Source organism: Paroedura picta, chromosome 4, assembly GCF_049243985.1.
Source record: "Paroedura picta isolate Pp20150507F chromosome 4, Ppicta_v3.0, whole genome shotgun sequence".
Classification (NCBI taxonomy): domain Eukaryota; kingdom Metazoa; phylum Chordata; class Lepidosauria; order Squamata; family Gekkonidae; genus Paroedura; species Paroedura picta.
The window spans coordinates 113,134,258-113,161,697 of record NC_135372.1 but is presented as its reverse complement, the minus strand read 5'-3'; the positions used below and the strand labels follow the sequence as shown (position 1 = coordinate 113,161,697).

The window sequence follows — 27,440 nt, the reverse complement described above, 5'->3', positions numbered from 1 at the left end:
ATCTCTGTTATAATAATGAGCTGACCTTGCTTTCAAACACTGCGCTAAGTAAGGTGGCGATTCTGGGTTGGAAAATTCCTAGAGATTTGGGGGCTGAGACTGAGGAGGATGGGATCTGGGGAGGAGAAGGACCTCCACAGGGTAAAATGCCACAGATTCCTCTCTCCAATGCCACAGATTCCTCTCTCCAATGCCACGACTTTCTCCAGGGACTGACATGTATGAAGATCTGTTGTAATTCTGGGAGATCTCCGGACCTCAGCTGGAGGTTACCAATCCTAATTAGGGAAACTAAGGAAAGATGTGATTTCCCCTTCCTGCAGTCTAAGTGGTGCTGTCTATCCTACCACCTAATTTGCCTATATGTGTAAACCAGCATTCTGTTGCCAACCTGGCTAAAGTTCAGAAGGAAGGCAATAAGTGTCCCCTGTTTGTTTGTTTATTTATTTATATCCCACCACTCCCCTGAGGCTCATGACAGATAACTACAGTCTTAAAAAAACCATTAAAACTCCCCATTAAAAGACTCTAAAAACTCATAACATGGCGGACGAACAACCAACCCGCTCCCGCCCCTACAATCGAGGCGACGAGAAAATGGAGCAAGAATGATGTCCACTTAAAATTATCCAATTTAAATGTAATCTAGGCCCCTACTGAGTATGCAGGTCACAAAACTAAGTCTAACCTGAAATATTATTTCATATTTATGCATCACAGTATAATTTCTGTCAGTTTTTTTCAGATATGTTTAAAGGCTACGGAGAAGCACAGACAATTTATAGAGAGTCTTGTCCCTGAGCTTCATAGCGTAAGCATCTGTTATTGAATTCATGTTGTACAAGTGAATAACAAAATGAAGGGGGAGGAGCCATCAGGTGGCCATTTTTGGCTACAGCTGGAAGTGGGAGGAAAGGGAGTTGCACTCTGCTGGTGGTTTCAGAGGATAGTTGTGTTATCCTATGGCAGAACTGTGAAATTCGAGTCCTGTTAAAAGACTTACAAGATTTTCAAGATATTTTGAGAGTCAGAGCTCCCTTCATCAGACTTGAGTAGAAATAGAGCTTTCGGGGCCTTTTTATTCTAGTCAGAAAGTGAGATGGATGCTATAGGAACTGATGCCCTGACCCCCCCCCCTCTGTACAGGAAAAGAAAGATAAACAAGCAGCCTCACACTCCACTTGCCCCTCCCCTGGCTTGGTCTGGCTGTATCATTGGGAGACAAAAGGCAGGAAATAAACCCCTCTCCAACCTTGTCTCCTTCAATGCCGGCTGAAGCTTCACCTGACCCCACCCCTAATCAAGTAGGAAGGAGACCAAAAATTGGGACAATGCAAGTGTATTTCAATGAGGAATACATAGACAAAGATGTTGCCTCCTAAGTCTATGTATTCCATATCGAAATATGTTTCCTGTTGAAAAACCACAGAAAAATTAAAACGAATGTACTGATGATTAAATCTCTGGGAATAAAATCAAAGTGGAAAAAAATTCCATATCCTCTCTTATTATATGTTCCTGCCTGGAAATAAAGATCTCAGGAAGAAGCCCTCCTGAGTCTCCCTTCATCCAAAGCATCTCATTTGATGGGTATACCAGAAAGGGCCTTTTCAGTGAGCCCTGCAATTTGGGAATAACCTCCTTAGGGAAGGGCACATGAACCCCCACGTATGATCTTTAGGAGGCAGTTGGTTTTATTTAAGACTGCATTTTTGATGGCAGTCTTACTGTGGGTTTAGATTCTGGTTTTTATGATTATTTTATTTATTTTATAAGTCCCCTTGAGTTTCATAAGGTGGGAATGGAGTTAATACATGTTTTAAACAACAAGCAAACAAAACACATGTTTCTTGAATCAGAGAGCACCTGACCCTCTTGCTCAAGTCCCCCTCTGCCCCTGGTGGTTTATACTGGCAGAAAGAAAGGCACAGGCAAGATGGCAGCAACATCTTGTACTGCTCTCTAGGGAGCCCAGGAAATGTCTCACGTAAAAGCAGGCATCTTCTCCTCTTTGGACACACTGGTACTTCCTGTAAAAAGCCTGTGCATATGCTGCACATCCCGTGCTGTTGCCCAAATCCTCAGCCTGAGTGGATCTTTGATACCGGCATATACATTGGTATGGTAGCAGCCTGGCACAGCCAGACATGCCATGAAAGAGCAGCTATATGAAACCCTACAATGAAACTTGGAAGGCTTTGTGCCAGGGTATCCCAAGAGTTGTATGAAGGTTGTAGCTTGTGTTTAAATTATTTTCTGTAATGGAAACCTGAAAAATTCTCCAGTGTGGAATGCGAGGAGGAGGGAAATGCCTACAAGGAGGATTTAGCGGCAATCCAAAAGCTCTCTTTTGCCTTGCTTGAAGGAATATTTGGTGTGATGTCTTTCAGATGAAGGCACAGCAGGAGGAAGAGAAGAAGCAGCTGTGCTCCCTTCGTGAGCAGCTGAAAGCAGCACTGCAGCTGGAACCCAAAGAGGTAAACCTGGGCTTCATTTTTTGACTAGGCAGAGGACAGGCTGCTACTCAGCTCTAGCTCTTTGTTGGGGTGTGAGCTTTCACTTTTGGACTCAGTTTTTGTTGTATAGAATCATGTTCAGGAAATGTTCTTCCAGCATTTGTGTATGTGTGTCTGTGCATTTTCACCCCAATCATTAATTAAAACTGTATTTGAGAAAAGCAACTACTGTCAACCGGCACGTTTGTTTTTGTCCAATAGGGTTCTATTAGCAAGCCACTGAGATACAGCATGCACCAGCTGCAGGGAAATAAGCAATATGGCTCTGAAAAATCAGGGAGCCTTTTCAAGAAAAGTGATGGGTAAGTGAAAGTACTCCAGTTCTACTAGCTTTGCGTTGTGTTCTTTACAAAACTGCAGCCATATTTTCGTCCCTCAGGTTGCCAGGTATTTGTTGCTGTTTTCTAGGCACAGCTTCTATTTCTTTAAGGAGAAGAAGAGTTGGTTTTTATACCCTGCTTTTCACTGCCCAAAGGAGTCTCAAAGCCATTTACAATTGCCTTCCCATCCTCTCTCCACAACAGACACTCTGTCAGGTAGATGAGACTGAGAGAGCTTTGACAGAACTGTTTTGTGTGAACAGCTCTAACAGGACTGTGTCTAGCCAAGGTCACCCAGCAGCCTGCATGTGGAGGAGCAGGGAATCAAATCTGGCTCTCCAGATGGGAGGCCACTGCTCTTAACCGCTCCACCAAGCTGATGCTCACTGAGCTGTCTTAACAGCTACACAGCAAGCAGTTTATACCTTCTGAACCTCTGCTGGGGAACGATTTGACTGTCTTGCAGCTGTTAAAGAAACAAAGAGTTTGGCACCCTGATTTGGGTCCAGCTGTCAATTACACACAGTGAGCTTTAGTTTCAGGTGGGTAACCATGCTGGTCTGCAGTGAAAGAGCAAGATTCCAGTCCAGGGGCACCTTAAAGGCCAGCAAGATTCCCCGGGTACCTGAAAAAGGGAGCTTTGGCTCTCTAAAACTTATATCCTTGAAATCTTGTTGGCATGTAGGGCGCCACTGGACTGGAATACTGATGGGTTTAAAATATATTTATTGTCTGAAAATATGGCATACTCACATCTAACCCACAAAGCTTGTTTCATAAGTGTCAACAAGTGTAGTTGTAACAAGTACTAGCCAAAAAATTGGGGCAAAGGTATACAGATTGTCGTGCATTAAAATATACCAACACTTAAAAATATGCTGTATTAGATAAGTCATTGTGTTTAAAACATCATTTGTTTTCTGATGCTGGGATCTGTTGTTACATGTGCAGTAATAGAGCGCTACTTTTGTTCTCTCCCAAATGTGTACGAACCTTACTGGATCACCTTAATGTCATACAGGGAAGTTGGTATTCAGGAGACACCGGACACTAGAGGATCTTTTTAGTAAAGGACTATATCAAGTGACTCATTGCTGATGTTGCTACTTATGTGATTTTAAAGCTATGTTTTGGGCCTGTCCAGTTATTTGGTGTTTTGGGGAGGAAGTAATTAGTCATATTAGTTTTCTATTAGAGTATTAATCATTTTTTTAGGATGTTTATGTTTGCTTGTCTCTTGAAGACTAACTGATGGTCAATAGAAATGGACCCTCTGTGCTCTTGATGTTGTTAAAAAACTTATATTAAAGACTCAAAAAGAAAATGCCCACCTCCAGCAACCTTACAAAGCTATCAACATTTGAAAATATGGCAGATGAAAGACAACTGTGCATGGACATATTTTTGGATATTTGGAAACTTTTCATAGACACATTATGCACAGTGGTCGCTCTGCCGGGCAGTTGCCCTGCCATTTCCCGTGTATGCCCGGGGGCAGGGCTCCACCAGTGTATGCAGATGCCCCAGCATAGCATGCACACACGGGCTTTGCTCCAGGGTGGAAAACCTGGGATGCTGCCCAGTAGTGGCAGGAGCTGGGGGGGGGAGTGGGGAGGGGCCAGCTCCCCAATGCATGCTGGCGGAGAGTGGCATACCGCCCCCCCACCACAGCAGGGGCAGGGGGACATCCTGGCTGGTTCCGCAGAGCTCGCAGGGGCGTGTGGTGTCCTTGCAGGAACACCATTCGTTGGGGTGGGGCCCCACCAGCACCCATGGTATTCCAGGGACCGTGGAAGATCCTGCATTCCCATAACGTGGGCCTTCCGTGGGCCTGGGCCAGGCCATGCCCACACTGGCAGTGGTATCATCTGTAATCGGGGATTTTCCCCGATGCCCTAACGCTGCCAGTGTGGGCATTCTGGCCCATGCATAATGGGTTATAGAGGCTAAACTGTAAACTTGCTGCTATTGCTGTTATAATTTTGTATTTTTTGTTTTTTTCTGTTTGGGGGGTTTATTTGTAATTTAAAAAAATTAAAAATTGGTTATCTCATGTAAAACTGCATTTTTACTTTTGAATTTCAGCTTAAGAAAAGTGTGGCAGAAGAGAAAGTGCACAGTCAGGAATGGCTATCTGACCATCTCGCACAGCACAGTAGGTATTTTATTTCATAATAAAACATGTTTAGTGGTGATTGATTTGACAGACTTCTTAGAAAAGTGCTTCCACAGGTTGCCTTTACCACCTATCCTGGGGCGTTTCAGCATTCTCATTTTCCTTCCTTGCTTGTTCCTGTTGCCTTGGAGAGGGGGGGGGGGGTCTGCTCTGCTTGTATTTTGCTCCCTCTAATGGTTGATTTGGTATTACATTGCTTTATGCCTGGCAAAACAGAAAGGACCTTGTGTATCAAGTACTTCGTATCCTAGGTGCTGACAGCCATTTCTGGTTCTGGGTTCATTCTTTGCTGATTATTGTTAGAAAGTTTGGACTAGCTCAGGAATAAGATAGTGGAGCATCTGAACGATCTTTTTGTTACAGTTCTGTTTGGAAAGCAGTTCCATAAAAATGCTTCAATGGAAAAAAGTTTCCAAAATGTGCTTCCCAGTATCTAACATAAAAGTAGTGATTTATGAAGACATTGCTAATTGTAAAGAGGAGTGGGAAAGAAGGAGAAACCAGTGTGGCATAGTGGTTAGATTACTTTCTGACCATGGAAATCAGGGCTTTAGTTCCTCTTCTGCCATGAGGCTCTTTGGGTCTCGTTGGGCCACAGACGACCCACCACCCAGATGTTCTTGGAGGATGGATGGGGAAAACATGAAATAGCCAGATAAAAGGGAACATATTTGGAAGAGATTTTCTTTAGTCTTGCTCTTTCTACCCAATGTCTTGAGCTGTTGAGAAGCCGATGAATCAGAGGAGAAAGAGATAGATGTTATATAATCTGAATATTCTTCTATGACCTATATAGCAGAGATCTCTTTCAAAAAAGAACCCTTAATATAGTAGAAAACAAAAGCTACTATTAATTTATTTTATTATTTCACCAAAATAGTTATTTCACAGAAATAAAACTATAGTACTATTAAAAATAAACCTCAGGAAATTATTGGATATTCTGGGGCCTTGACCTTCTGTATGAAGTGAAACTCTCTGTCCTGTGGCTGTATATTTGGAAGTATGTCCAACTTGATTCAGTTGGATTTACTCCAAAGTAAGTATGCATAAGATTGCAACCAGACGTGTTCTTTTCTTCTTCTTCTTCTTTTTACCAACTAGCTAAATCGCCCTCCAGTGAAGCTGAATTTACTCACTTGCCAAGTAAAGCCTAACATGGATGACAGGAAATGTTTTGATCTTATTTCACGTAAGTCCCTATACATTCATTTACATTTCTATTTTCTTAGGAAGAGTTGATAGAGCAGCAGGCTTCTATGATACTTCACAAGACTGGAGTGAAAACTAAAGACCCTTGGAGCAGTGTAGAGTAGGGTGTTGCAAAAAAAGGGTTTTTTTTTCTTCTCAGGTATTTTGAGATACTTGACTGACTGGATTACAGCTTTCTTCAACTTTTTCCACAGTCAGCAGCTGAGCATTGGCAGCAGCCATGGTGCTCACTGCTGGTCTTGACTTGGTGGCACACAATTTGATGCTGGACTCTTCCTTGCCTTCTCTCCCTCCTCACTTTCAGAGCTTGCAAAGAGACTTCTTGGAGAAATACCAGAGAAGCATATTTCCCCCTGTCACTTCTTGGTGTAGTGGTTAGGAGCGTGGATTTGTAATCTGGCGAGCCCGGGTTTTATTCCCTGCTCCCCCACATGCAGCCAGCTGGGTGACCTTGGGCTCACCACAGCACAGATAAAGCTGTTCTGAATGAGCAGTAATATTAGGGTTCTTTCAGTCTCACCTACCTCACCGGGTGTCTATTGTGGGGAGAGGAAAGGGAGGGTGATTGTGAGCCATTTTGAAACTCCTTTTGGTAGAGAAAAGTGGCATATAAAAACCAACTCTTCTTTTTCCCAATGATCCAAGATTAGCAATAGTCTAATAATGCTAGACTCGTGCTGCTTGTAAAAAATTTAATGTAAATTATATTGAGCTTGCACAGCAAGTGACCAGCAGAAGGTACAGATCCCGCAAAATGACTTCAAAATAGGCAGGGGAGTGACCTTTGAAGGGCATCCAAAGGGTTGGAGTGGGGAATCTGAGGGAATATGTATACTTTTGAAATACCTTTGGCTTGGAAGTGTAACAATGGGAGAATCAGCACAAAACCACTCTCAGAAAACCCAGGCATGCCATAGAATTTTTTTTTCATACATGGGAATATTTATGGTGCATTATTTTCTATTTTACTATTATTTCAACCTACTGTTTCCAAACAGATAACCGAACATATCACTTCTTGGCAGAAGATGACCAGGAATGTGCTGTGTAAGTACTGGAACGTTAAAAGGGAGGGGGGATTACCATCAAGTCACAGTTGATTTATGGCAACTTTTCATGTGTGTGGCCTCCAGCTTGCAAACATGGAATGGTAAGCCTTGTGTTTGTAGCCTTCCATACGGGAGATGCCTCCTGTGTTTTCCCTCTGCTCCTTTGTGGCTTGTGGCCTCCCGATGAGGTTGCAAGGGAAAACAAGCTGAACATTTCCCCCTGCTCCTTGGCCCGTCAAACACTGCAAGCCACCAATCACAGTACAGCAGTTCTTTCATGGACTCAAACTTTCTTCCCCCTGAGCCCTGGATTCTTTTTTTTAAAGGCACTTCCACATTGCTATGCAGTAATGCCACAACAGAGAAGCATTTTCAATAAAAAAATTAACACTTCTGCATTGCTATGGATAAACACCAGAACAATACTGCATCTCCTCCCCTTTTGGGGGAGTCACGGTGTTTCAGATTCTATTTATGTCTAGGAAGATGTGTGAGAGGCTAGAAATGGTAACTGGACCCTGATGAGTTTCTGTGTGATCAGTGGGTGTAAAAATAAAGTGCCTGAATGATCAGGAGAGGGCTGCTTCATCATGCTCCCCCCTTTCCCCATTCATTGCCCATCTCCAGAAAACACAAATGGGACTATGTTTTGCCTTCATGGTTTGTGAGAGGCTGGATATGGTAACTGGAACCTGAAGAGTAATTTTGTGTTAACAGAAGGCTTATAAACAAGGAGCATGCACAGCAGGATGATTGGAACAAGGCTGCTTCATCACTTGACCTCCCTCATTCCCTGTTCATTCCCTACCTCCTAACTATTAAAACCAGTACTTTTCAAAATCAGAACTACCATTTATTGCCATTTCTTCACTTGGGAGGCCACAATAGCATGGAAGGTGGAATGACATGAAACCCCCTTATATTGAATCAGACCCCCTTGGTCCATCAAAGTCACTGTTGCTTACTTACACTGACTCTCTCAGTGGCTCTCCAAGATCTCCAGCACAGGTCTTTCACATCACCTACTGCAAGATCATTTAACTGGAGATACCAGGGACTGGACCTCCGACTTTCTGCACGCCAAGCAGATGCTCTGACACTGACTCACAGCTCCTCCCAAGTTGTCTCAGAATGATCCTCCTACATTGCAGATGGATCTCTGTCCTCAGCAACAGTAAAGAAGAGGCTCTGAATGTGGCATTCAAACAGTCACCAGGCCGGGAAGGGAACAGTATGGAGGACCTAACTGGAGCAATCATTGAGGAGATAAAGCACATGCCAGGAAACAGCATGTGCTGTGACTGCTCAGCATCAGGTATATAATTAAATGTTAGCTAATCCCCTTTCCACACAACCATCTTGGTATACAGCAAACAAAGATTTCCAGTGAGCAGACCCTCATGCCATGCAGGTTTCATATATTGCCTAACAGTTTGGCTTTAACTTTGCCTTCTGCCATTTGGCCCAGAAAAGAGCAATTCTGTACAGGTAATTCACCAGCCGGGATTCTGCTGGTCTCTTTCTCCTTTCAGCCAGCAGCATCCCACTCTTACTATCTGCCCTGGAGGCCTGCAGTACCTATCAGGTTACACCAGGAACACCAGGTTCTCAGTCCATTATGTATTTTAATCATTCCATCCTTCTAAAAAGGATTCTGCTAGACTTCTTTATGGTGGAAAAAAATGGATTGAGTGTTCATAAAATGAAAATAAATATTTTAACTCTGTATAGCATTAGACCCTATTGTCCATAGGGTCGTGATGGGTCAGACACGACTTCGCAACTAACAACAACAACAGCAAGCATTACACTGTTCAGCATGATTATGCTTGGAGTGGATATAGGTGTTTAGCTACGGGGGGGGGGGGGGAGGATGCCTCACAAATCAGCATTGTTCTTCCTTCCCATCCTGTTCAGCAGCCTGGCACCAAATCCCAAGGCTCTGATTAATTTTTGAATGCTGTAAGAGATTGTGAGTTAAAGACGTGACAATTATCTCTTGCGTTGCCCATGATTTTTGGCAAGGTGGAGTATGACCATATCCATGTGTTTCCTGATTTCACAGACCCATCATGGCTCTCCATTAATTTAGGCATCCTGATCTGCATTGAATGCTCTGGGATTCATCGGGAGATGGGTGTCCACCACTCACGCATTCAGTCCCTAGCCCTCGATAAGCTGTCAACCTCAGAGCTTCTGGTAAGGAGTTGACGGTGCATCCTTCCTTCACATTCCAGGACAAAATTTCCCTCTTCTGGTGCAAACAGGATTACCAATTCTGGATTGTGAAATTCCTGGAGACATGGGGCAGACTAGCCTGGGGAGGGTGAAGTTTGGAGAGAGAAGTGCACTTAGGAGGGATGTGATGCTGTAAAGGCTGCCTTCTACTCTATGTTATTTTGGAGAGCTTCAGGTCCCACCTGCAGGATGAGTATTCGAAGAAAAAGGAACGGCGAAACTGCAGCACAATAAAGTTATTTAATGTAACAAAGGTCTTAAGTCCCTTTTATATAAAGAAATATATCTGCCAGAGCACAGCCAGAACGAGGTCTGGAATTCACTCTCATTTTCACAAATCAAAGCTTTGATAAAAGGGACAAGACTTGTTGTATTAAAGGAACTTTATTATGCAGCAGTTTTGTCATTCCTTTTTCTTTGAATGCTCATCTTCATGGGATTGACTGGTCCCCACCTGGAGGTTGGCAAGCCTAAATGCAAATAATTTTCTTAGTTTTATTGCTTTCTGGGGCAGCATCCTGTGCTTCTCGTTTTCGGTCCTGCTGATTCTATCAATATTTATTCTATGTATGCTCCGTGGTCTAGCCTCTCCTTACTAACCCAGTTTCAACATCTATGATTTCTTCTGTCTTTTCTGATGCAATTTAAATTTTGTAAGACAATGAGGACAGAGAGCTCTTAGGATTGACTAAGGTTTTCATCATGTTAAACTTTATCTCTCTCCTTTTCTTTTTTCTTTTGCAGTTGGCTAAGAATATTGGAAACTCTGTATTTAATGACATACTAGAAACCAACCTTCCCAGTTCATCTTCAAAGCCTACCATTGACAGTCCTATGTAAATTATATTTCTCTTCCTTATGATTGTGTGTATGTGTAAAAGCAACCTCAAACCTAGATTTTAAAAACAGTTGCTTTGGTGGTGTCTTAGTGACCATCTTATTTCTTGGAACATCAATTTTTGTACAGCTGTAAAAAACAAAATTCATTTTATCTTGCCCTTCAAAGGGCAGTATACACAAAAATGGATTGGTCTGAAGCCAGAACAAAGTTTGAGTCTAGTGGCACCTTTAAAACCAACAAAGTGGTGCTATGGCTGCCTCCCCTGACAACCCTAGTCTAGAGATTGACCGGCCCAGTAAGTCACAAGACCCCTGGGGGGGAAGACAATTAAAAAGGAGATTATTGCATATCTTTGAGGGGTAAGAAAATATCAAGACCCTACAATAAATATCAAACGTTCAGAGAACATAACAAATAGGACTAAAACTGCACAACTTTATTATTAACAGATTGTGTCAGCATGGTTTAGATCCACCAGAGGTTTTCCACAGACAAAGGATTTCCCCTCACAGAATGCAATTTTGTTGTCTCCTCCACCCAGAGCACCCTGAAATCAGGTGCCTGGATGACAGGAGACCCCCAAGAAACAGGATTTTGCACTGCCAATAGAACGGGGGTGATAAGGAAAGTAAAACTCCATGGCTAGAAACGTTTATATTTATTAAAAAATTGTAGTGGATATTTTAATGATGTAAGTTAAGCCTGTAGGGTTCTAAGGGTCAATTTCTGAGGCAAAGTGAGAAGCAGGTACTTTTCAGCCAGATCTGCCCCCAAGATGGGTATGAAAGGCCAGCCGTGTGCACACTGCATGATAGTTAACGGTCCCTCAGCCATACAAACTGGCAAATGAACTGTGAGGATCAGGTGCACTGAAATAGCAAAGTGGATCTGTGTTTGTAGCAAGGAACAACATTAAGAGGGGGAAATCTGTGAAAATCTCTCTAACCTTTCTTCTATGAGTAGAAATGCCTACTCATTTAGGGTCCAAGGCATTCTTATAGTCTTTAAAACACATTGTTTTGTGTCATGCTGTTTGAAATTCACAAGGCAGAAATTTTAAAAATGCCTTTCTGGCCTTCAGCTATGAATGGAGTAGGAAAAAACAACAGGGTAGAGAAGCAGGGCCAGGGGAGCCGGGGCGGAAAGCAAATATTTTCTGGCCTTAGGCATTTGGGGACTATTGTCTAGGGAATTATCACTATTGTCAGTTTGACTGGAGGTTCTTTAATCTAGGTGGTTTTGGACTCCCTGCAAGCTGTGATTTATTCTCTTGGTCCACTATGTCCATCTTTTCATATCATTCCAGGACTCTTCGGAAGAACTTCATCATTTCCAAGTATGTTGATAGGAAATATGCTGGCCAGAAAATCACAGGGAGTTCAACAGCTAGGCTGAAGGAACTTCAGGATGCCATCAAAGGAAAGGATATATTTGTCTTGCTTCAGGCATATGCTGAAAGGGTAGATTTAAGTGAGCGTCTTTTGGAGCCCAGGCAGGTAAGGCCTTCCCCCTTCCATGAGTAGCCAAATACCTATACTCTTTAGCAGAAGTCATGCCAGTGGAAGAAGGCAGAGCATGACATACCACAAACAAAACTGCAAGAAGGCATTGGTTCCCAAACTTTACATTAAAAGAGAACAGCAAACCAAAACCTAATAGGATTGTCCTGGCCATCTGGTATTTGGGGGGGGGGTATTTGCTTTCATTAGAAGGGTTCCCCTTTAGCATAAGGAGGCCTAGTGCCTACTACTTTTATTATTTTCCCCCAGTCCCTGATATCTCCTTTAGTGCCATTCTGCCATGTTTATACTGCCTAAACATGAATAACAAATGGATCAGAACACCACTATTTACTGATGAGAGCCAGTTTTCCTCGTGCTCCAACCTGTACAGTAATGATGCCGTAAGAAGGCTGAGAATTCAATGCCAGAATGTATTGTATGGGTACCACCTTGATCCCTTTCCTTGATTTTTTAAAATTACAAAACAGCTTTGGGTTGAGGGGAGGATCAGCAGGGAGGAAGAGTGAGAGCTTGATTTCCCCTCCCCCTTCATCAGTTGGTTATCAGTTCAAAATTGTACTTGCAAACTACTTGCTTATATTCTCACAGACAGGAAACAACTTGAGAAGGACAGTTTTGTTTAGTCATTTGGCTGGCAGGGAAATGATCCAATCGTCCTCCTTTCTCTCTCCACACCTGCTCTATTTTCTAAAAAACTGGGGGAAATAAGAGATAAATTGTAACCATAACCTGTTCACACACCTGGACAATGCACACGCCATGGACTGAAGATGCATTGATATAAATATTGCCCCAAAGTTAAACCAATTGAATAAAATCTTAAATCAACAGCTGAAACAAAATTCCTGACTGGACAGCTGAGATCAGTCACCTGATTCTCTCAGGTTGATCAGCTGCAGAAAACACCAGCAAGATCTTAACCAAGGAAACGTAGGGTCCACAGTCTCTGTTAGTGGTGAGTCAGAAACTGTGGCTAGATTATAAATCCGTGGAAGCTGACTCCCCATTGTGAACAAAGGAGGCTTCTGTTATTTTCAGTGGCTTTGGTTGCCCTAATGTGGAGAGAAGTGGCTGTCTCTCTTATTCTCCTCAAATACAGAGCAACAGCTATCAATTCTTCAAGAATAGAATCATAGAATCATAGAGTTGGAAGGGGCCATACAGGCCATCTAGTCCAACCCCCTGCTCTACGCAGGATCAGCAGGATCAGAAAATTAAAGCAATTTCCTAGTTGCCTTTGGTGGTAAAACTGACTTTTATACTTTTCCATTTGTACTATGTATAGAACAAAGCCACTTAAAAACATAAAGATGAAGCTTAGGTCCTATCTTCCTTGCTGGGTTTCTTTTTCCTGTCTCTCTGCAGCACTGTGAGACTACTGTACTAGATGGACTTCTCAAAAAGGCCTAATCTGTTACACAACTAATATGCTGCTTTGCCTTAAATTGCCACAAGAAACTGATTATTGCACACTGCTATTCAGAGAGTTTGCATGAAGAACTCCATAAAGGTTTTGCTTTGGAGTATGGTCAGAGAACAGCTATTAGATTAGGTGAATCATTGGCTAGGAATTCCCATGTTGCCAGAAATGAGCTGTAGCTAATCCTGCCCTTATTTTCAAGGAAACACCAAAATCCTTTTGCACATGCCCTTTATGTTTGTTTGCTTTTTTTGCTGAAAGGAACCTGGGGAAACACTCCTTCATTTGGCAGTTCTCATGTGTGACCGAACCTCTTTGCACATTGTAGATTTTCTGGTGCAGAACAGGTAAGCTGACTCCATCGGTTTGCCAGAAAGTTTTCATGATTTATTAGCTTCATTTATCATTTGCCTTTCTTGCTAAGACTCAGAGTAGTGCTGTTTGATGATTTTATTGATGCATTGGCTGGAAAGAAATGAGTGAAGGGAAGTGATCAGTTTTGGGCCAACAGCATTGAGGACGAGAGTACTCTCTTTGACACAGCAAGATTTGATCTTCCGTGTGGTCTCAATACGTTATTGCAGCAAGGATTATCCTGATGCAATAGTTTCTTGGGCTGAGGAAGCTTCACCTTCTTGCTAGATCATGGAACTTTCTTCAGCCACTATACACTATACCCCAGGAAGTGTGCCTGCACACGAAATCTCATGCCTTTAATAAATCTTTGTTGGTCTTAAAGGTGCCATTGGACTCCAATGTTGTTGTGCTACTTCAGACTAACACAGCTACCAGCTTAAATCTATCTAGGTGGAAATGGGTCCAAATATGCCATACAGAAGAGCAGTTTAGGTAGAGTAATCCCAGGAACTGCTGCAGTGGTGGACAGGCTGAGCTGTGTGTCTTGATCATTTTACATGGGAAGGATGTATAGTAAAGGGGGTCCTTTACCTGTTCATTGTCCGGCCAACATGAGTCAATTAGGTGAAGGAGGCTGCAAAATAAGAGGGCTTGAATCAATGTGATCTGTGGAGCATTCTAGCAAGTGAACTATGCAATCTATTGCATATCTGTCCTTTGTTGTGATAGATGTACAACATAGCTGTAGTATAAAAGATTGTCCCACTCTGTGAGGGCTCAACAAGGGGTTGCCACCTAAGAGTGCTGCCTACAGTTGATTGCTGCTCTTGCTGTCCATCTCTCCCTTCCCTAAGCCAGAAGCCAGAAGGGCTAACTTTCCCCCATTGCTCAATCCCCAGGAATCATGAAAATCAATGTGGGCATCATCCCCTGTCCAATAAGGCTTTCCAAACTCAAGAATTTGAGAATCCCTATTGAGCATGTGCAGCTTGCTATGGCATATTTCAAGATGTTTGGAGAGTGATAAAGGAAAGGACTTTTGCTGCAGGGTGGCCACAAGTGACAGAGGCAGGGGCTGCCACTCGGTGTCACAACCTCATGTCACTGCATTATAGTGTCAGTCGTGGCTCTGCTGCATTTTTAGTTCTTACCAGAGAAACAAGATCACCGCGTTGTCTCTCTGCAAAAGGAATACATCCACATGCCTAATAATTGTCTCCCATTCAGTGGGAACCTGTTGAAGCAAACATCGAAAGGAAACACCCCTCTTCATTACTGCAGCCTTCATAATAAACCGGAATGCATTAAACTCCTTCTACGAGCCAAAGCTAACATTACAATCCGTAAGTGGAAAGATTATTTAGGTTCTTATTATCCTATTTCAATGTATCATCTGACAAAGCAAAATCAAGAATCTACACAGTGTGAATTCTGCTTTTTGATCCATAGTTGATATAATTAGCAAAAGCGCTAACCACTCTAGATAAAGAATGGGGTGAATCCCCTACTATGATTACTTTCACTTGGCTTTTCCCTTTGCCCACATTTCTTATTTGATTCAAAGAACTAGTTGGTCACTTTGAAAAGCACTTGTATGGCTATATTTTTCAAAATTTAACTCAGATGAACTTTCTGTAAACATAATGCAATCCTAGGTAGAGTTACTCCATTGATTTCAGTGGGCTGTCTTGAGAAACTCTGCCCAGGGCGATACTGTAACTGCACCAATGTTCTACTTGGATCCAAAACAAATGAACGGAATCTGTAACAATGATCAGATATCACAAAAACTAGTAATATTGATACTTCTCAACAGCTAATGAAGCTGGAGAAACAGCCCTTGACATAGCTCGGAAGATGAATTATGCTGTGTGTGAGGATCTGGTAAGAGTTTGGATGCTTTTCTTGCCTTTGAAGCATGCGGTGAGACCATTAAGCAGTTGTTTTTCTAGATCCCAATGAAGCTGTGTTCCAGGATCTAGATGTAACCAGGCAGAAGGGAGGCAACATTCAAGTACTTAGGCAGGCCTGTCTTTTCAGAAGCAACACTGAAGGACTATTATTGTCCACTGTTCACATGTTCACCTTTGGTGACCAGCCATGGTCTCCAGAGCAAATTGAACTTCTAGGTGTATGTAACATTTCCAACTATATCCTGGAAACTAGAATATCTCGCAGAAACATCACCTGCCTCAACAAAATCAATGCGTGCATATTTTAGTGTAGTTGTTGTGAATGCTTATAGGATAAGCCCATAAAGAATAAGCCTCCCTTCCCCCAGATTCAAAGCCATCCAAAACAGTTGGATGCATGATACGAGCTGAACAAATTAATCTCTTCTTCCCTCTCTTTATAAAAGGTGCTAATTAGTGACTGCCCCCCCACTGCCCCCCCCCAGACATCCCCCTTCTATGACTAAAGAATCTGACCTACCCAAGGCTGTGTCAATGTTCCTGTTTCTGTTAAAAAATTGTTCTGGTTGACATGTTATGTTATGATTGTTATACTTATTATATTTGTTACAAAGTTCTATGTAGTTACCCTGTGATGTTCTATGTAAACCGCCCAGAGCCGTATGGAAGGGCGGTATAAAAACATAGACAGACAGACAGACAGACAGACAACCCAATGAAGATCTTAATGGAAAACAGCTAGTGCAGGTTTGGGGGATTTCTTTGCAACATCCCCTACAGATTCCAAGATCATAAGCTGACTTGATACCTTCTCTATATGCCAGCTATTTCAGGCTCAAAATGATCAGTTCAATATGCGTGCTCATGTGGAATATGAATGGCGGCTGGGCCAAGAGGATATATATGAAAGTGATGATGATCTGGATGAAAAGGTAAGAGCCCCGCACTTCAGACCAATAGGAAGCCAGCATGGTGTAGTGGTTAGGAGTGTGGTCTTCTAATCTGGTGAGCTAGTTTGATTCCACACTCCCCCACATGCAGCCAGCTGGCTGACCTTGGGCTCGCCACGGCACTGATTCTAACCGAGCAGTAATATCAAGGCTCTCTCAGCCACACCCCCCTTACAGGGTGTCTGTTGTGGGGAGAGGAAAGGGAAGACAAATGTAAGCCACTTTGAGACTCCGGGTAGAGAAAAGCAGCATACAAGAACCAACTCTTTTTCTTCATATATTTTTGTGGGCTGAGCTCATACATTGTTTCCTATTTCTCTGAGCATACATAACTGATTCCTTAAAACTTGATGACTGTTCTGACAGAATTCTATGAATACTGCAAAACTGCATGAACAGTTCTGCAAATTGAAATGATCCCAAGTATTTTTTGCAGATAGTTCAAGGCCACAATAATTGAGGGAGTTAAATAAAGTTAGGCTACTTTAGTCTGTGCTGGGTTGTGGCTCATAAATTTGTTCCAAAAATTGAAGGAGGGAAGATCTAGTGAGGAAAGCCCCTGAGAACACACAGCTGAGGCTTTTGTTTTTTTCCTTTGAGATTCTCCTTTTTATTATCAAAAAGTAGGATGATGAATAAGATATTTGCAAAATGCTTTAAATGTACCATGAGCTGGTCAATCCTTATTAATGAATGTCATTCATTAATTCTGCAGCTGGTTGGTCAATTACCCATTTTACATTAAATACCTCTTTATCATGTGATTTCTTATAAAGTTACAAGATTCAGTTTTAACTGTGTTTCTCTCTTATAAATGGATGAGTCTCTAAACAGTTTAAACCTATCTTTTCTCCAAGTCTTCCTGTATGGCACAACAATCTTGCTGTTGAATGGCTACTTATGAAATCTGAAAGATGAAACTTGTTCCATAAGCACTAACATTTGTTGATCAATCCTGAAGAAACTTCAGTCACCAAACTGCTATTTGTTTCTTTTATTAAATGCTTCAGACTTGGATCCAGAGTGGACTGACATTGGCTCTCTGAAACATCAGCCTTTGTCTCTTGTGATGAGTTCCATTTTTTGACATGGCCACAGAAGTGAAAGATATTTCCTCTCTTCTTTATGTATTATGTGCATAGAGCTAAATAGACCTTCCATATTCAGAGGCAATCTACCACTGAATCCAAGCTAGTGGGGGCAAGTGATGATGAAAGGCTTACCCAATTAGTAAGCTTTCCAGAAATATCTATCTGGCCATTGTTGGGAACAGAATACTACACTAGAGGAATATTTGACCTAGGAGTACATTATATTGAACCCTATCGTTGACCTTTCTTCGTTAGAGTTTTTTATACCTGCGAACAGCATGCTGTTAATACAGTGCACTCCTTTGTTTCAGCTCAGTCCTGTAAAAGATCGAATTCTACGACCTCAGAGCTGCTATAATCCACCAGGAATAGCCTCTCAGCTGTGGAGAAACACCCCTGAATTTTCAAAGGGAGCCAGCCCAGGGGTGAAGGAGAAGTGCAATGACATCTATGCTATCCTACATGATTCTACCAATAATGCAAAAGCAGACTCCCCTGTCTCTGCTTGTACTGGCCCACCTCTGCCACCACGCAATGTACCCAGAGGTAAGAGTGCCCCATGGCTGCCCCATTCTATTGCTCCTTCTGTATTTATAGTTTATTTACTACTCAAATGGCACCAAAATGTATTGCTACAATAGGTTGGTTCATTTTCTCGGCTATTTATTTATGTATTTATTTATTATTGATTCTTTCATACCCCACATTTCTTTCCCAAAGGGATAAGTGGCTAATAACATTCTTCTCCCCTGCATTGTACCATCACTGAAATCCCTGTTAGGCTGAATCAGTGTGACTGGCCCAAGGTCACCTAGCAAGTTTCCCTGGCAGATGAGTATTTCAGCCTGGATCTCCTAGATTCTTGTCTGCCTCTCTGATCAGTAGAAAAGCAGCAAGAGTCCAGTAGCAGTTTAAAGACTAACAAAATTTGTGGCACAGTATGTGCTTATGTGAGTCACTACTTACTTCTTCAGATATAGCTAGAATGTGAGTCCATCTGTCCTTCCATCTTGAAGAGTGAAGTGATTTCAGATGTTGACTGACAATAGCGGGCAAATAACAGCAGGTAAATGATAATAGCAGGCATGATTGGATTAGATGTGATTTGCAGAGGGGTAGTAGGCATGGAGAAATCAGCTTTGGTAATGAAATAAAAACCTAGGTCTTAATTCAGTCCAGGAGGATGCATTGTTCTGCTTTGTTATCAGTTGCAATTCAGCAGCCTCTCTAATTTCCCTTTGAAATTCCTTTGTCAGAAAAATTCCTTAGGTCAGCAACTCAATGTCCTGGAAGGTTAAAATGTTCAAACACTTTTTTAATGTTGTGGTTTCTAATGTCAGACTTATGTTCATTGATTCTTGTCAAAGAAGTGAGTAATGACTCCTGAAAGCCATACTCCGCCTCAAATTTGTTAGTCTTTAAAGTGCTACTGGTAAAGGTAAAGGTATCCCCTGTGTAAGCACCGAGTAAAGTCTGACCCTTGGGGTGACACCCTCCAGCATTTTCATGACAGACTCAATACGGGGTGGTTTGCCAGTGCCTTCCCCAGTCATTACCGTTTACCCCCCAGCAAGCTGGGTACTCATTTTACCGACCTCGGAAGGATGGAAGGCTGAGTCAACCTTGAGCCGGCTGCTGGGATTGAACTCCCAGCCTCATGGGCAGAGCTTTCAGACTGCATGTCTGCTGCCATCACTCTGCGCCACAAGAGGCTCATATACTGGACTCTTGCTCTTTTCTACTGCTGCAGACTAACACAGCTACCTATCTTGATCTATCTCTGATCACCATTCATATCTAATTCCTTTTCCTCAAAACTGTTTAACATATATCAGCAGAGAGAGAGAGAGAGAGAGAGAGAGAGAGAGAGAGAGAGAGAATTTGCTTTGTTATCCTAGCCTTCCAATTTCAAGGGAGGGCATGAGTCGTCCTGTTTTTGTGCTCCCATTGCCATGAGTGTAAGATTCTGCACTATAGCTTAGTAATAGAAACAACTGGACTGTGAGGCTGAAACTAATGAACACATGTACCCATAGCATATATGGGTCATGTATGAAACAGGGATTGCAGTATATGTTAAAAGCCCCATCCTTACAAGCAAAGTCTACTGCTGTTCTAGTATATCCTACTATTCAGCAGTAGCCATCTTATATTTGAGACCAAACCACTACTTTGTTTAAAGAACTATATTTACCTGAAAGCCTGTTTGGTTTTCATATAGCTACTGATTTGATAATAGCATCAACACTCTGCCTACTACTTCATGCTCATTAATCACTCCAACTGGTTTTTGTGCCAATCACATAAGCATCAAAACCAAGCCACCCATAGACACAAGAACATAAGAGAAGCCTTGTTGCATCAGGCCAATGACCCATCCAATTCAACATTCTGAGTCATACAGTGGCCAAAACAGAGGTGTCACTAGGAGGTCCACCAGCAGGGCCAGAACTCAAGAAGCCCTCCTACTGTTGCCCTGCAAACACCTCCCACTGTTGCCCCCAAAATAATGCAGGAGTTTCTACATATCTGAGGAACCTGGAAAATATGACTGTATAAGCATATTCTTTATGCAGAAAAACAGGGAAAGCTAGGGGGGAAAAACCTTCCAGAGTGGTCTGATGAGGTCTAAATATACTCTAGGAGGTATGGAATGTTGAAGGAACTAGTTAAAGGGTAGAGGAAATTAGCCTGGAAGGAGGATTTCATGAGTTGAATGAGATTTTTATAATTTGTCGTGGGCTCTGAATAAGAATATTATCAATACATTTATTTTTCAGCACCCAGCTTCCCACCTCCATTGCCCCCAGTGAGCCATACAGCTTCTCCTACAGATACAGGAGCTAGGAAGATTCCACCACCACCTCTGACTATTCGACATAAACGGACCTCCTCAGAGCCTTCCCCTTGTACACCACTGAACAACATCAGTCTGGCTGAAGGTACGGGAAGTCACTGGATGCACGGGGTTGTTGAGAACATTACCCTAGACAGCAGGAACATGAAACACAGGAAGTTGTCTATTATCAGATTCATCAGCCTCGTGAGACATCTGCCATCTTGCTGGCTTCTCTGGTAACAGCTCTCCCAGGTCTTCATCAGAAATCTCTTCCTGCCATGGGATTCTTTTAACTAGGAAGGCCAATAATCTCACCTTGGTCTTTATGCAAGAAAATCATGTGATTTCCCATCTGGCTTTTCAGCACATATTATTTTTGTCCTTCTTTATCTGCCCCCCCTCCTCGTTGTCAGCTACATTTATTATTTCATTTATGCCATCTTTCTTCACCATGGAAGCCCAAAGCAGTTATATTTATAATTTGCTTTATACCATACCTTTGTCTACAATGGAGATCCAAAGCAACTTACATCCTCTCCTCCATTTTCTTTTCACAACAATTATGTGAGTTAAATTAGGCTAAGAATGTCTAACTAGGGGCCACAGTCACCCAATAAGCTTCCAAGGCAGAGTTATCATTCAGACCTGAGTCTCCCAGTGTGCAGTTTGAAACTCTAACTACTACACCACACTGATCTTCATGAAGTAACTGCCATTAAGCGAGCAGCCAGTCCTGGGTGAGTCATCCTGGGTGATGGTAGTTGCCTAGGTTGCTAACTCTAGGTTGGAAAATTCCTGGAGACTTGGGAGCAAAGCCTGGGAAGGCTTGAGTTTGCAGCAGGAAAGGATCTCAGTAGGGTGTAACCTCCAAAGCAGCCATTTTCTCCAGAGGAAATGATCTCTGTAGTCTTGCAAAGTAAGTCCTCCCTCAAAGGCCAAAATAGCCCTGGAAAGGCCCTCACTCCTCACCCTGCCTTTACTGACAAAAACTATGTCTTGAAGGCTGGTAATACTGTTATGCTTGCTTAGCAATTGCCACTGAGCACATTCATTTATTGAGGCTACATTTTTCTGATCTGTAGAAAGATTTGTCGTATATATTCATGTATTCAATCTCCAAATTTATGTATCCACAGATCTGGCCACATTGAGAATTAGATATATTGGCAATGATTTGTACTACTTCTTTTTTTGCATTAAACTAGCTGAGGGGGCTATTTTTTATTAGGAAAACTATATGTGGGTGGTTAGAGGTTAAATTCTCCCAATCTCTAGAGATATGACTGTTATCCAGGTTTGGTGAAACTGTAATGTCACCTAATTTGGCCCTTAATATCAGTATTAGTGCTTTTGACTTCCCTGTAACCTAGGTGCAAAGGGTACCCTCAGTAGCCTTTCAGTAATATTGCTACGCCATCCAAAATGGAAATGATGTACTCATCCTTCTTCCTATGAAATAGCAACAATGTGTTATTTTACATTTCAGACAACACAGGTGAGAGACATTTTTGGCACCTTGTTTTGAATTGGTGGTTGTTTTAAAATTAAATATACATGATAGCTCAGAAATTGTGAAGACCTAATTGAAACAGTGTGGTTAATCCTTGTAGATGTGCTATATATATTTATTCTATTCATTTTTCTGTATATTTATACAATTGTTAACAATTGTATACTTATTTATTCATATTGTAGATTCAAGGTGATGTTTTCTATTTGCATTTTACAACACATCCCTATTTTATATACCTTCTTGTACTGTACTGTACTGTACATTTTGTTCTGGATTCACAATGGGGCCATATTATCATTTAAATTATTGTCTCTTTTCATGAACTCTAGACTGGTAGGTTTCTAGTTATAACCATTACAATAGTGTTGTCTCTTATTAGATTCTAGATCATTAGATTCTAGATCATTCTCTCCGCCAAGACGCCAGTCTCCAGAAGGAGCCTCTCCAAAGAGTTTGAGGTAAGGATTATGTTTGTTCATGCAACAAGGAACTAGCAGGAGCCTTGCCCCTTGGGGACTGGAAAGGGGTATCTTTTTGTGTACTTACAGCTCAAAAACAGATAATGGGGGTTTTAACATATGAGTCTTAAATACATTCTTCTGTCATTAATATTTTGGCACTCTTACCTGGCACTACTCATGATTCCCCCCCAAAAAAATGTTTGGTGGCCAATTTGTGCAAATAGGGACATACATGCATTTTCCAGCTTCAGTACATACAAAGACATTCCCTAAAAAATCAGGCTTTCCAATTGTGTATACCAAAGCTGACCAATATACATGTTGCCCTAATTTACACAAAATGGCAAATACAGTTATTGAGAAGGTTTCCCAAGTGTGATCTTTTTTACACATGGTTGAACAGCCAAAATTGTAGCAGCAGCAGCAAAAAAAAAAAGTGTTATTACAAATGTCTTCATTCCACTCTCTAGTCAACTAGTATGAAGATCCCGATGGTAGCACTTATAAATGCACTTAGGGGGTTTCAAATTAATTGTTTTTCCCCTCTAGCTCTGAGTCTTCTGATGTTCCTGAAAGGAGGGATTCCTGGAGGAAATGTAAGACTGCTTTTAATACTAAAAACATGCCGGCATGGCTCCATTGTATTTGAGGAACGCAGATCTTTTACCTCATGATAATATTTAGGTTGCATGGAAGTGGCATTTTGGACCACTCAAAATTTTGTTGTATTTTGTTGCTAGAAAATTCCCATAAGTAATGTGTGAGCTAAGAGCCCCAGATTCCTATAGATGTACAGGGCTTATGGCAATTATGGGGATAACGGCTGACTGATGTCATTTTATTCCTCTTTTTTAAAAAGTTCTTAATTTTTTTAATCTCTTGAAGGACCTTTAGGAGTGTTTGCCCAACTAAACCATCAAGAGCACTGAATTCAATGGACACACAAAAAAGGACAAGCATCAGCAAAGCTGCTTCCCTTGTCCCGTTGTCATTTCACACATCGTTTCTATTCAATGTCTATTTAAAGCTGTGCATTCCCCTCCCCCTTTTAAAAAAGCCACCTTAGTCTTGATTGCATGGAGGGGGGTTATATATTAGCTTTTCCCCCCTAGTATTGTCATCATTTACTCATTCATGTATTTATTCTTGAGAGCCATTCGGAAGTTCCCACGAAGATGTCATTTTACAGATCTATTTATGTTGCAGCTTCCTTGAAGAAAGCAGACTCACTTACTGGGGCAAACCAACAGACTAGAGAGAGCCGCTGGGATTCTTCCCGCTCATCTGAATCATCGCATGATCTTCCACCACCCCTGCCCAGGAGGGGAAGTTCAGTAAGTTCATAACCATGTCCCAACCATGTACTTTCACTTTTCCTGCTCCTTTCAATATGCTGTTAGTTTTAGTTTAACTATCATAAACCTAAGTTATTGCCTTTCCCTGTTCAAGGACTCCTTGAGATACAGTAGTCGAGTTAACAGTTTAGAAGGAATGGAGGTCAAATTATTGTAGGAAGCTGGCTTTGAACTGTGTAGCTTAATTTATCTTTCTTCCTGCCCTTCCCTTTGGGATATCGTGTTTTCATCCAGTGCTACTACTGTATCACTCAAAAATAATAATGGGTCAATGTATAATTTTTGCAATGGCTCTTGACATCCCTGGAATGAATCTCTTCCTCCTGACAGCCCATAAGCAACAATCAAAACCCACAAAGGAAGCCGGGGCCATAAAGAGTTTCATTATTATTATTGTTATTATTGTTGTTGTTGTTGTTATTAATGTGGATGAGGGCTCATGATACTCATTATATGATGGTTACAACTCACATGGTAAGATCTTCATGATAGATGGCGCTTCACTGATTAAACCGGAGTCAATGTACTACTTTAAATATCCTTTGATATTTACTATTCAGCTTGCTATGGGCATATCATGAGAAAGAAAAAAGAATATCTCAAATATATGCTAAATTATTCACATTCCTTTCATGCCATAAGGCTTGTGCTTATATAACCGAGTCTTATAAACTACCTGGACTTCCATTTCTAGGACTTTACACTATTTTCTTTTGTTGATTTTCAGAGTAAGACCTGTCTCCGTCGGGTCAGAGCCCTTTATGACTGCCAGGCTGATCACGAAGATGAGCTAACCTTCCAAGCTGGAGAAATAATTATAGTAGATGGGCAGGAGGATTCAAATTGGTGGGTAAGTGAGCTTGAACTTTCCACGGCTTGGCTACTGTGGGCTTCTCATCTGTGCACTGAAAGTTATTCCATCCAGTCCTACACAAGCAGAGAATTATGTAGCACTTCTGACTGTGGAATTGTATGTTTTGTAGTCTTTGCGCTCAATATGCATATATTGCCCTCATTGTGTAATGCTTTTTAGTTGTCTTTCTTGAATAGCCTTGATATCTCTTCTTCTCTCTCTCTCTTTAACAGTGTGGCTGGATTGAAGGGCAGCCTCAGAGGAAAGGTGTCTTCCCAGCATCGTTTGTTCATCTACTACATTAATAGAACATCCATGCAAGTTCCTTCCTTGCACAGGATTTTTACTATCAGCAGTGCTCATGCCCACAAATGTTAATGTCAACAGGATGGTATGCTGAACCAGAAGCCAGAATGACTGGTAGTGAAGCACTATCATGAGGGGCAATCTATATCATCTTCACTCTTTTGGCAACATTTGAGAAATTTCAGTAGAACAGCATTATTCCCAAAGTGTATACTCTTTTGTAAGTACTCACAGGCCTCATTCATGCACATTTGCAATGGTATGGTGCTGCCTCTTCATCATGCCATCCCTCACAGTTATAGTGATGTATCTGACTCCTAGGGTTGCCATTTTTCAGAGGGTAGCAAGAGATCCCTTGCTATTACAATAGATCTTCAGGTGACAGAGGTTAGTTCACCTGGGAAAAAATGGCCCCTTTGGAAGCTGAGTTCTCTGGCATTATGTCCCAAACCCCACCCTCATCAGGCTCCACCACCAAAATCTCCAGATATTTTCCAATCCAGAGCTGGGGACCTGGGGATCCTCTGAAAATATAGCTCATCTTCATGTGACAGAGGTCATTTCTCCTGGAGAAGATGAATGCTTTGTAGGGTCAACTCCATGTCATTATACTCCACTGTGATCCCTCCCCACCTCAAATCCCACCCACTCCCATCTCCACTCTCAAAGTCCCCAGGTACTTCCCAACCTAGAACTGGTAACCCTAACCCATGTGCATCTAGTATTCAGTTGTATGAGTCTGTTCTACCTGATCATTGGCTCCCCACTCATTAGTTCTCCCAATGAAAATGCATTCAACAACATTTGTGTGAGGGTCACTTTCTGGAACTTACATTCCTAAAACCTGAAAGAAGCTGAAATCTATCAATTTCCTGTTCCAAGGCAAGGATTCTACAAGTTTGAACTGCTCACAATTTAAACCACATAATCTAGAGCATTCTGAGCAGAGGAATGAAAACACAAGAAGGGACTTGCAGCGTTTTTAGATCCAGCTGGCACAAACAAGTGAGCAAGACTATAAAAAAATATATTGCCCTTCCTAATTCCCAGCCTTTATGGATTAGTAATGTTAAGATAAATACCATTATTGTACCAAATCAACTCCTGAAGCAAAATCGATTCCTTATATCCCACTCCATAACCCAACATTTCTGATATCCAAAAAGAAGTCACCTCCTGATTTTGTAAGTGAAGGAGGGCACAAAATAATAAAGAAGAAATGCCCTCCCATTTTTGCTAATGAATCCAACTTCCCCATGGAAACAATTCGGTTGTTTTCTTCTGTCGAGAGACTATTCTAGAGCAGGGGTAGTCAACCTGTGGTCCTCCAGATGTCCATGGACTACAATTCCCATGAGCCCCAGCCAGAATTTGCTGACAGGGGCTCATGGGAATTGTCATGTGCAGTACTAGAATGAAATACTTTCCTTCCCCAGTCTTCATTTTTATCAGCTAAGCAGCTCAGTCTCTTCTGATTTCAGGAGAATGGAAAACTTATGCTTGTATTGATTCCTATTCAATGTGAATGACTAAATATGGACAAGTGGCCATTCATACACAACCATTTTGAACATTTATATTGCACAAGGATGCAGTTTTGTCACAATTCCAAATCAAGTGCTAACCATGAGTTACAGGTGGTTTTTCATATTTCCCTGTCCTTATTAGTAATGTGTAATTAAAACATATTGAGGGATTGTAGTTGCCATCTTTGCTGCAGATGTATGCTGATGGCTCACTGAGAGTGCGAATTCTTAAATCTCTTCTTTCCGTTCTTTATGATCCCAGTTCATTGTGGAAATTTACCCATGTCATCAATACCGTCTGATATTGTGACCCTTTTAAAACAAGCATGTTGGAATACTATTTTTTATTTTTAGTGTGCATATATACACATGCAGTCTGTATTTCTGAATTTATTCCCCCTCCCCAATAAATCTATTTTTAAATATCACTCTGTTTTGCCCTTGAGTTAGATTTCTGACACATCCTGTGTAAATAGTTAGGGGCAGTATTGCTGCTGAACTCTGCGAGGTGTTTCTATTTAATCTTATTTTATCTAACAAGCTATTTTATTTCCTTATTGTTTTGTTATCTATTGTCTTGAGTGTGTGCTGAGGTGTTTTGCTTCATTTTTAACGTCATGTTGACCTTGAAGCAACAGGCACCAGTTATTACACGGATGACACCAAGACTTATTGTGTGTAATAGGAACTGAGGGGGAGTTCCCCTCCTTCTTTTTCATTTTCCTCTGGCAAAACTGCCACTGCATGTGATTTTATTTATTTATTTTAGAGTTATTTGAGGGAGACAGATATATAATATTGCCAACAGGATCTATACATTTGCCCTACCCAACTTGTATTGTCAACTTTCTTAGGTGTTGAGATAGGAGTCATAAGAGAAAGGTCTGTTTACTTGGGCTGATTATGCAGAGCCTCAAACTCATAGCCCATCTCGGGTCCAAAAAGATGTGATTTCTTTTCCAAGTCTGACCATAGCGCACA

The 27,440-nt window shown here is 41.7% G+C and overlaps 1 protein-coding gene across 1 annotated transcript in view; it reads left to right on the top strand.

The window, feature by feature from the left end:
• Positions 1–26,887, top strand: part of LOC143836201 (arf-GAP with SH3 domain, ANK repeat and PH domain-containing protein 1-like) — a 42,256-nt gene extending 15,369 nt beyond the window's left edge. Inside the window, exons 8-28 of the mRNA XM_077335189.1 lie at positions 736–811; positions 2,391–2,477; positions 2,718–2,818; positions 4,922–4,991; positions 6,117–6,204; positions 7,223–7,271; positions 8,425–8,588; positions 9,339–9,472; positions 10,256–10,347; positions 11,659–11,848; positions 13,557–13,642; positions 14,880–14,995; positions 15,469–15,536; positions 16,390–16,497; positions 17,918–18,152; positions 20,387–20,548; positions 22,338–22,416; positions 22,969–23,015; positions 23,626–23,753; positions 24,502–24,624; positions 24,861–26,887. Coding sequence (XP_077191304.1) covers positions 736–811; positions 2,391–2,477; positions 2,718–2,818; positions 4,922–4,991; positions 6,117–6,204; positions 7,223–7,271; positions 8,425–8,588; positions 9,339–9,472; positions 10,256–10,347; positions 11,659–11,848; positions 13,557–13,642; positions 14,880–14,995; positions 15,469–15,536; positions 16,390–16,497; positions 17,918–18,152; positions 20,387–20,548; positions 22,338–22,416; positions 22,969–23,015; positions 23,626–23,753; positions 24,502–24,624; positions 24,861–24,932 — 2,275 coding nt within the window. The 3' untranslated portion in view covers positions 24,933–26,887. The remainder of the gene's footprint in view (positions 1–735; positions 812–2,390; positions 2,478–2,717; positions 2,819–4,921; positions 4,992–6,116; positions 6,205–7,222; positions 7,272–8,424; positions 8,589–9,338; positions 9,473–10,255; positions 10,348–11,658; positions 11,849–13,556; positions 13,643–14,879; positions 14,996–15,468; positions 15,537–16,389; positions 16,498–17,917; positions 18,153–20,386; positions 20,549–22,337; positions 22,417–22,968; positions 23,016–23,625; positions 23,754–24,501; positions 24,625–24,860) is intronic.
• Positions 26,888–27,440: the final 553 nt, after the last annotated feature.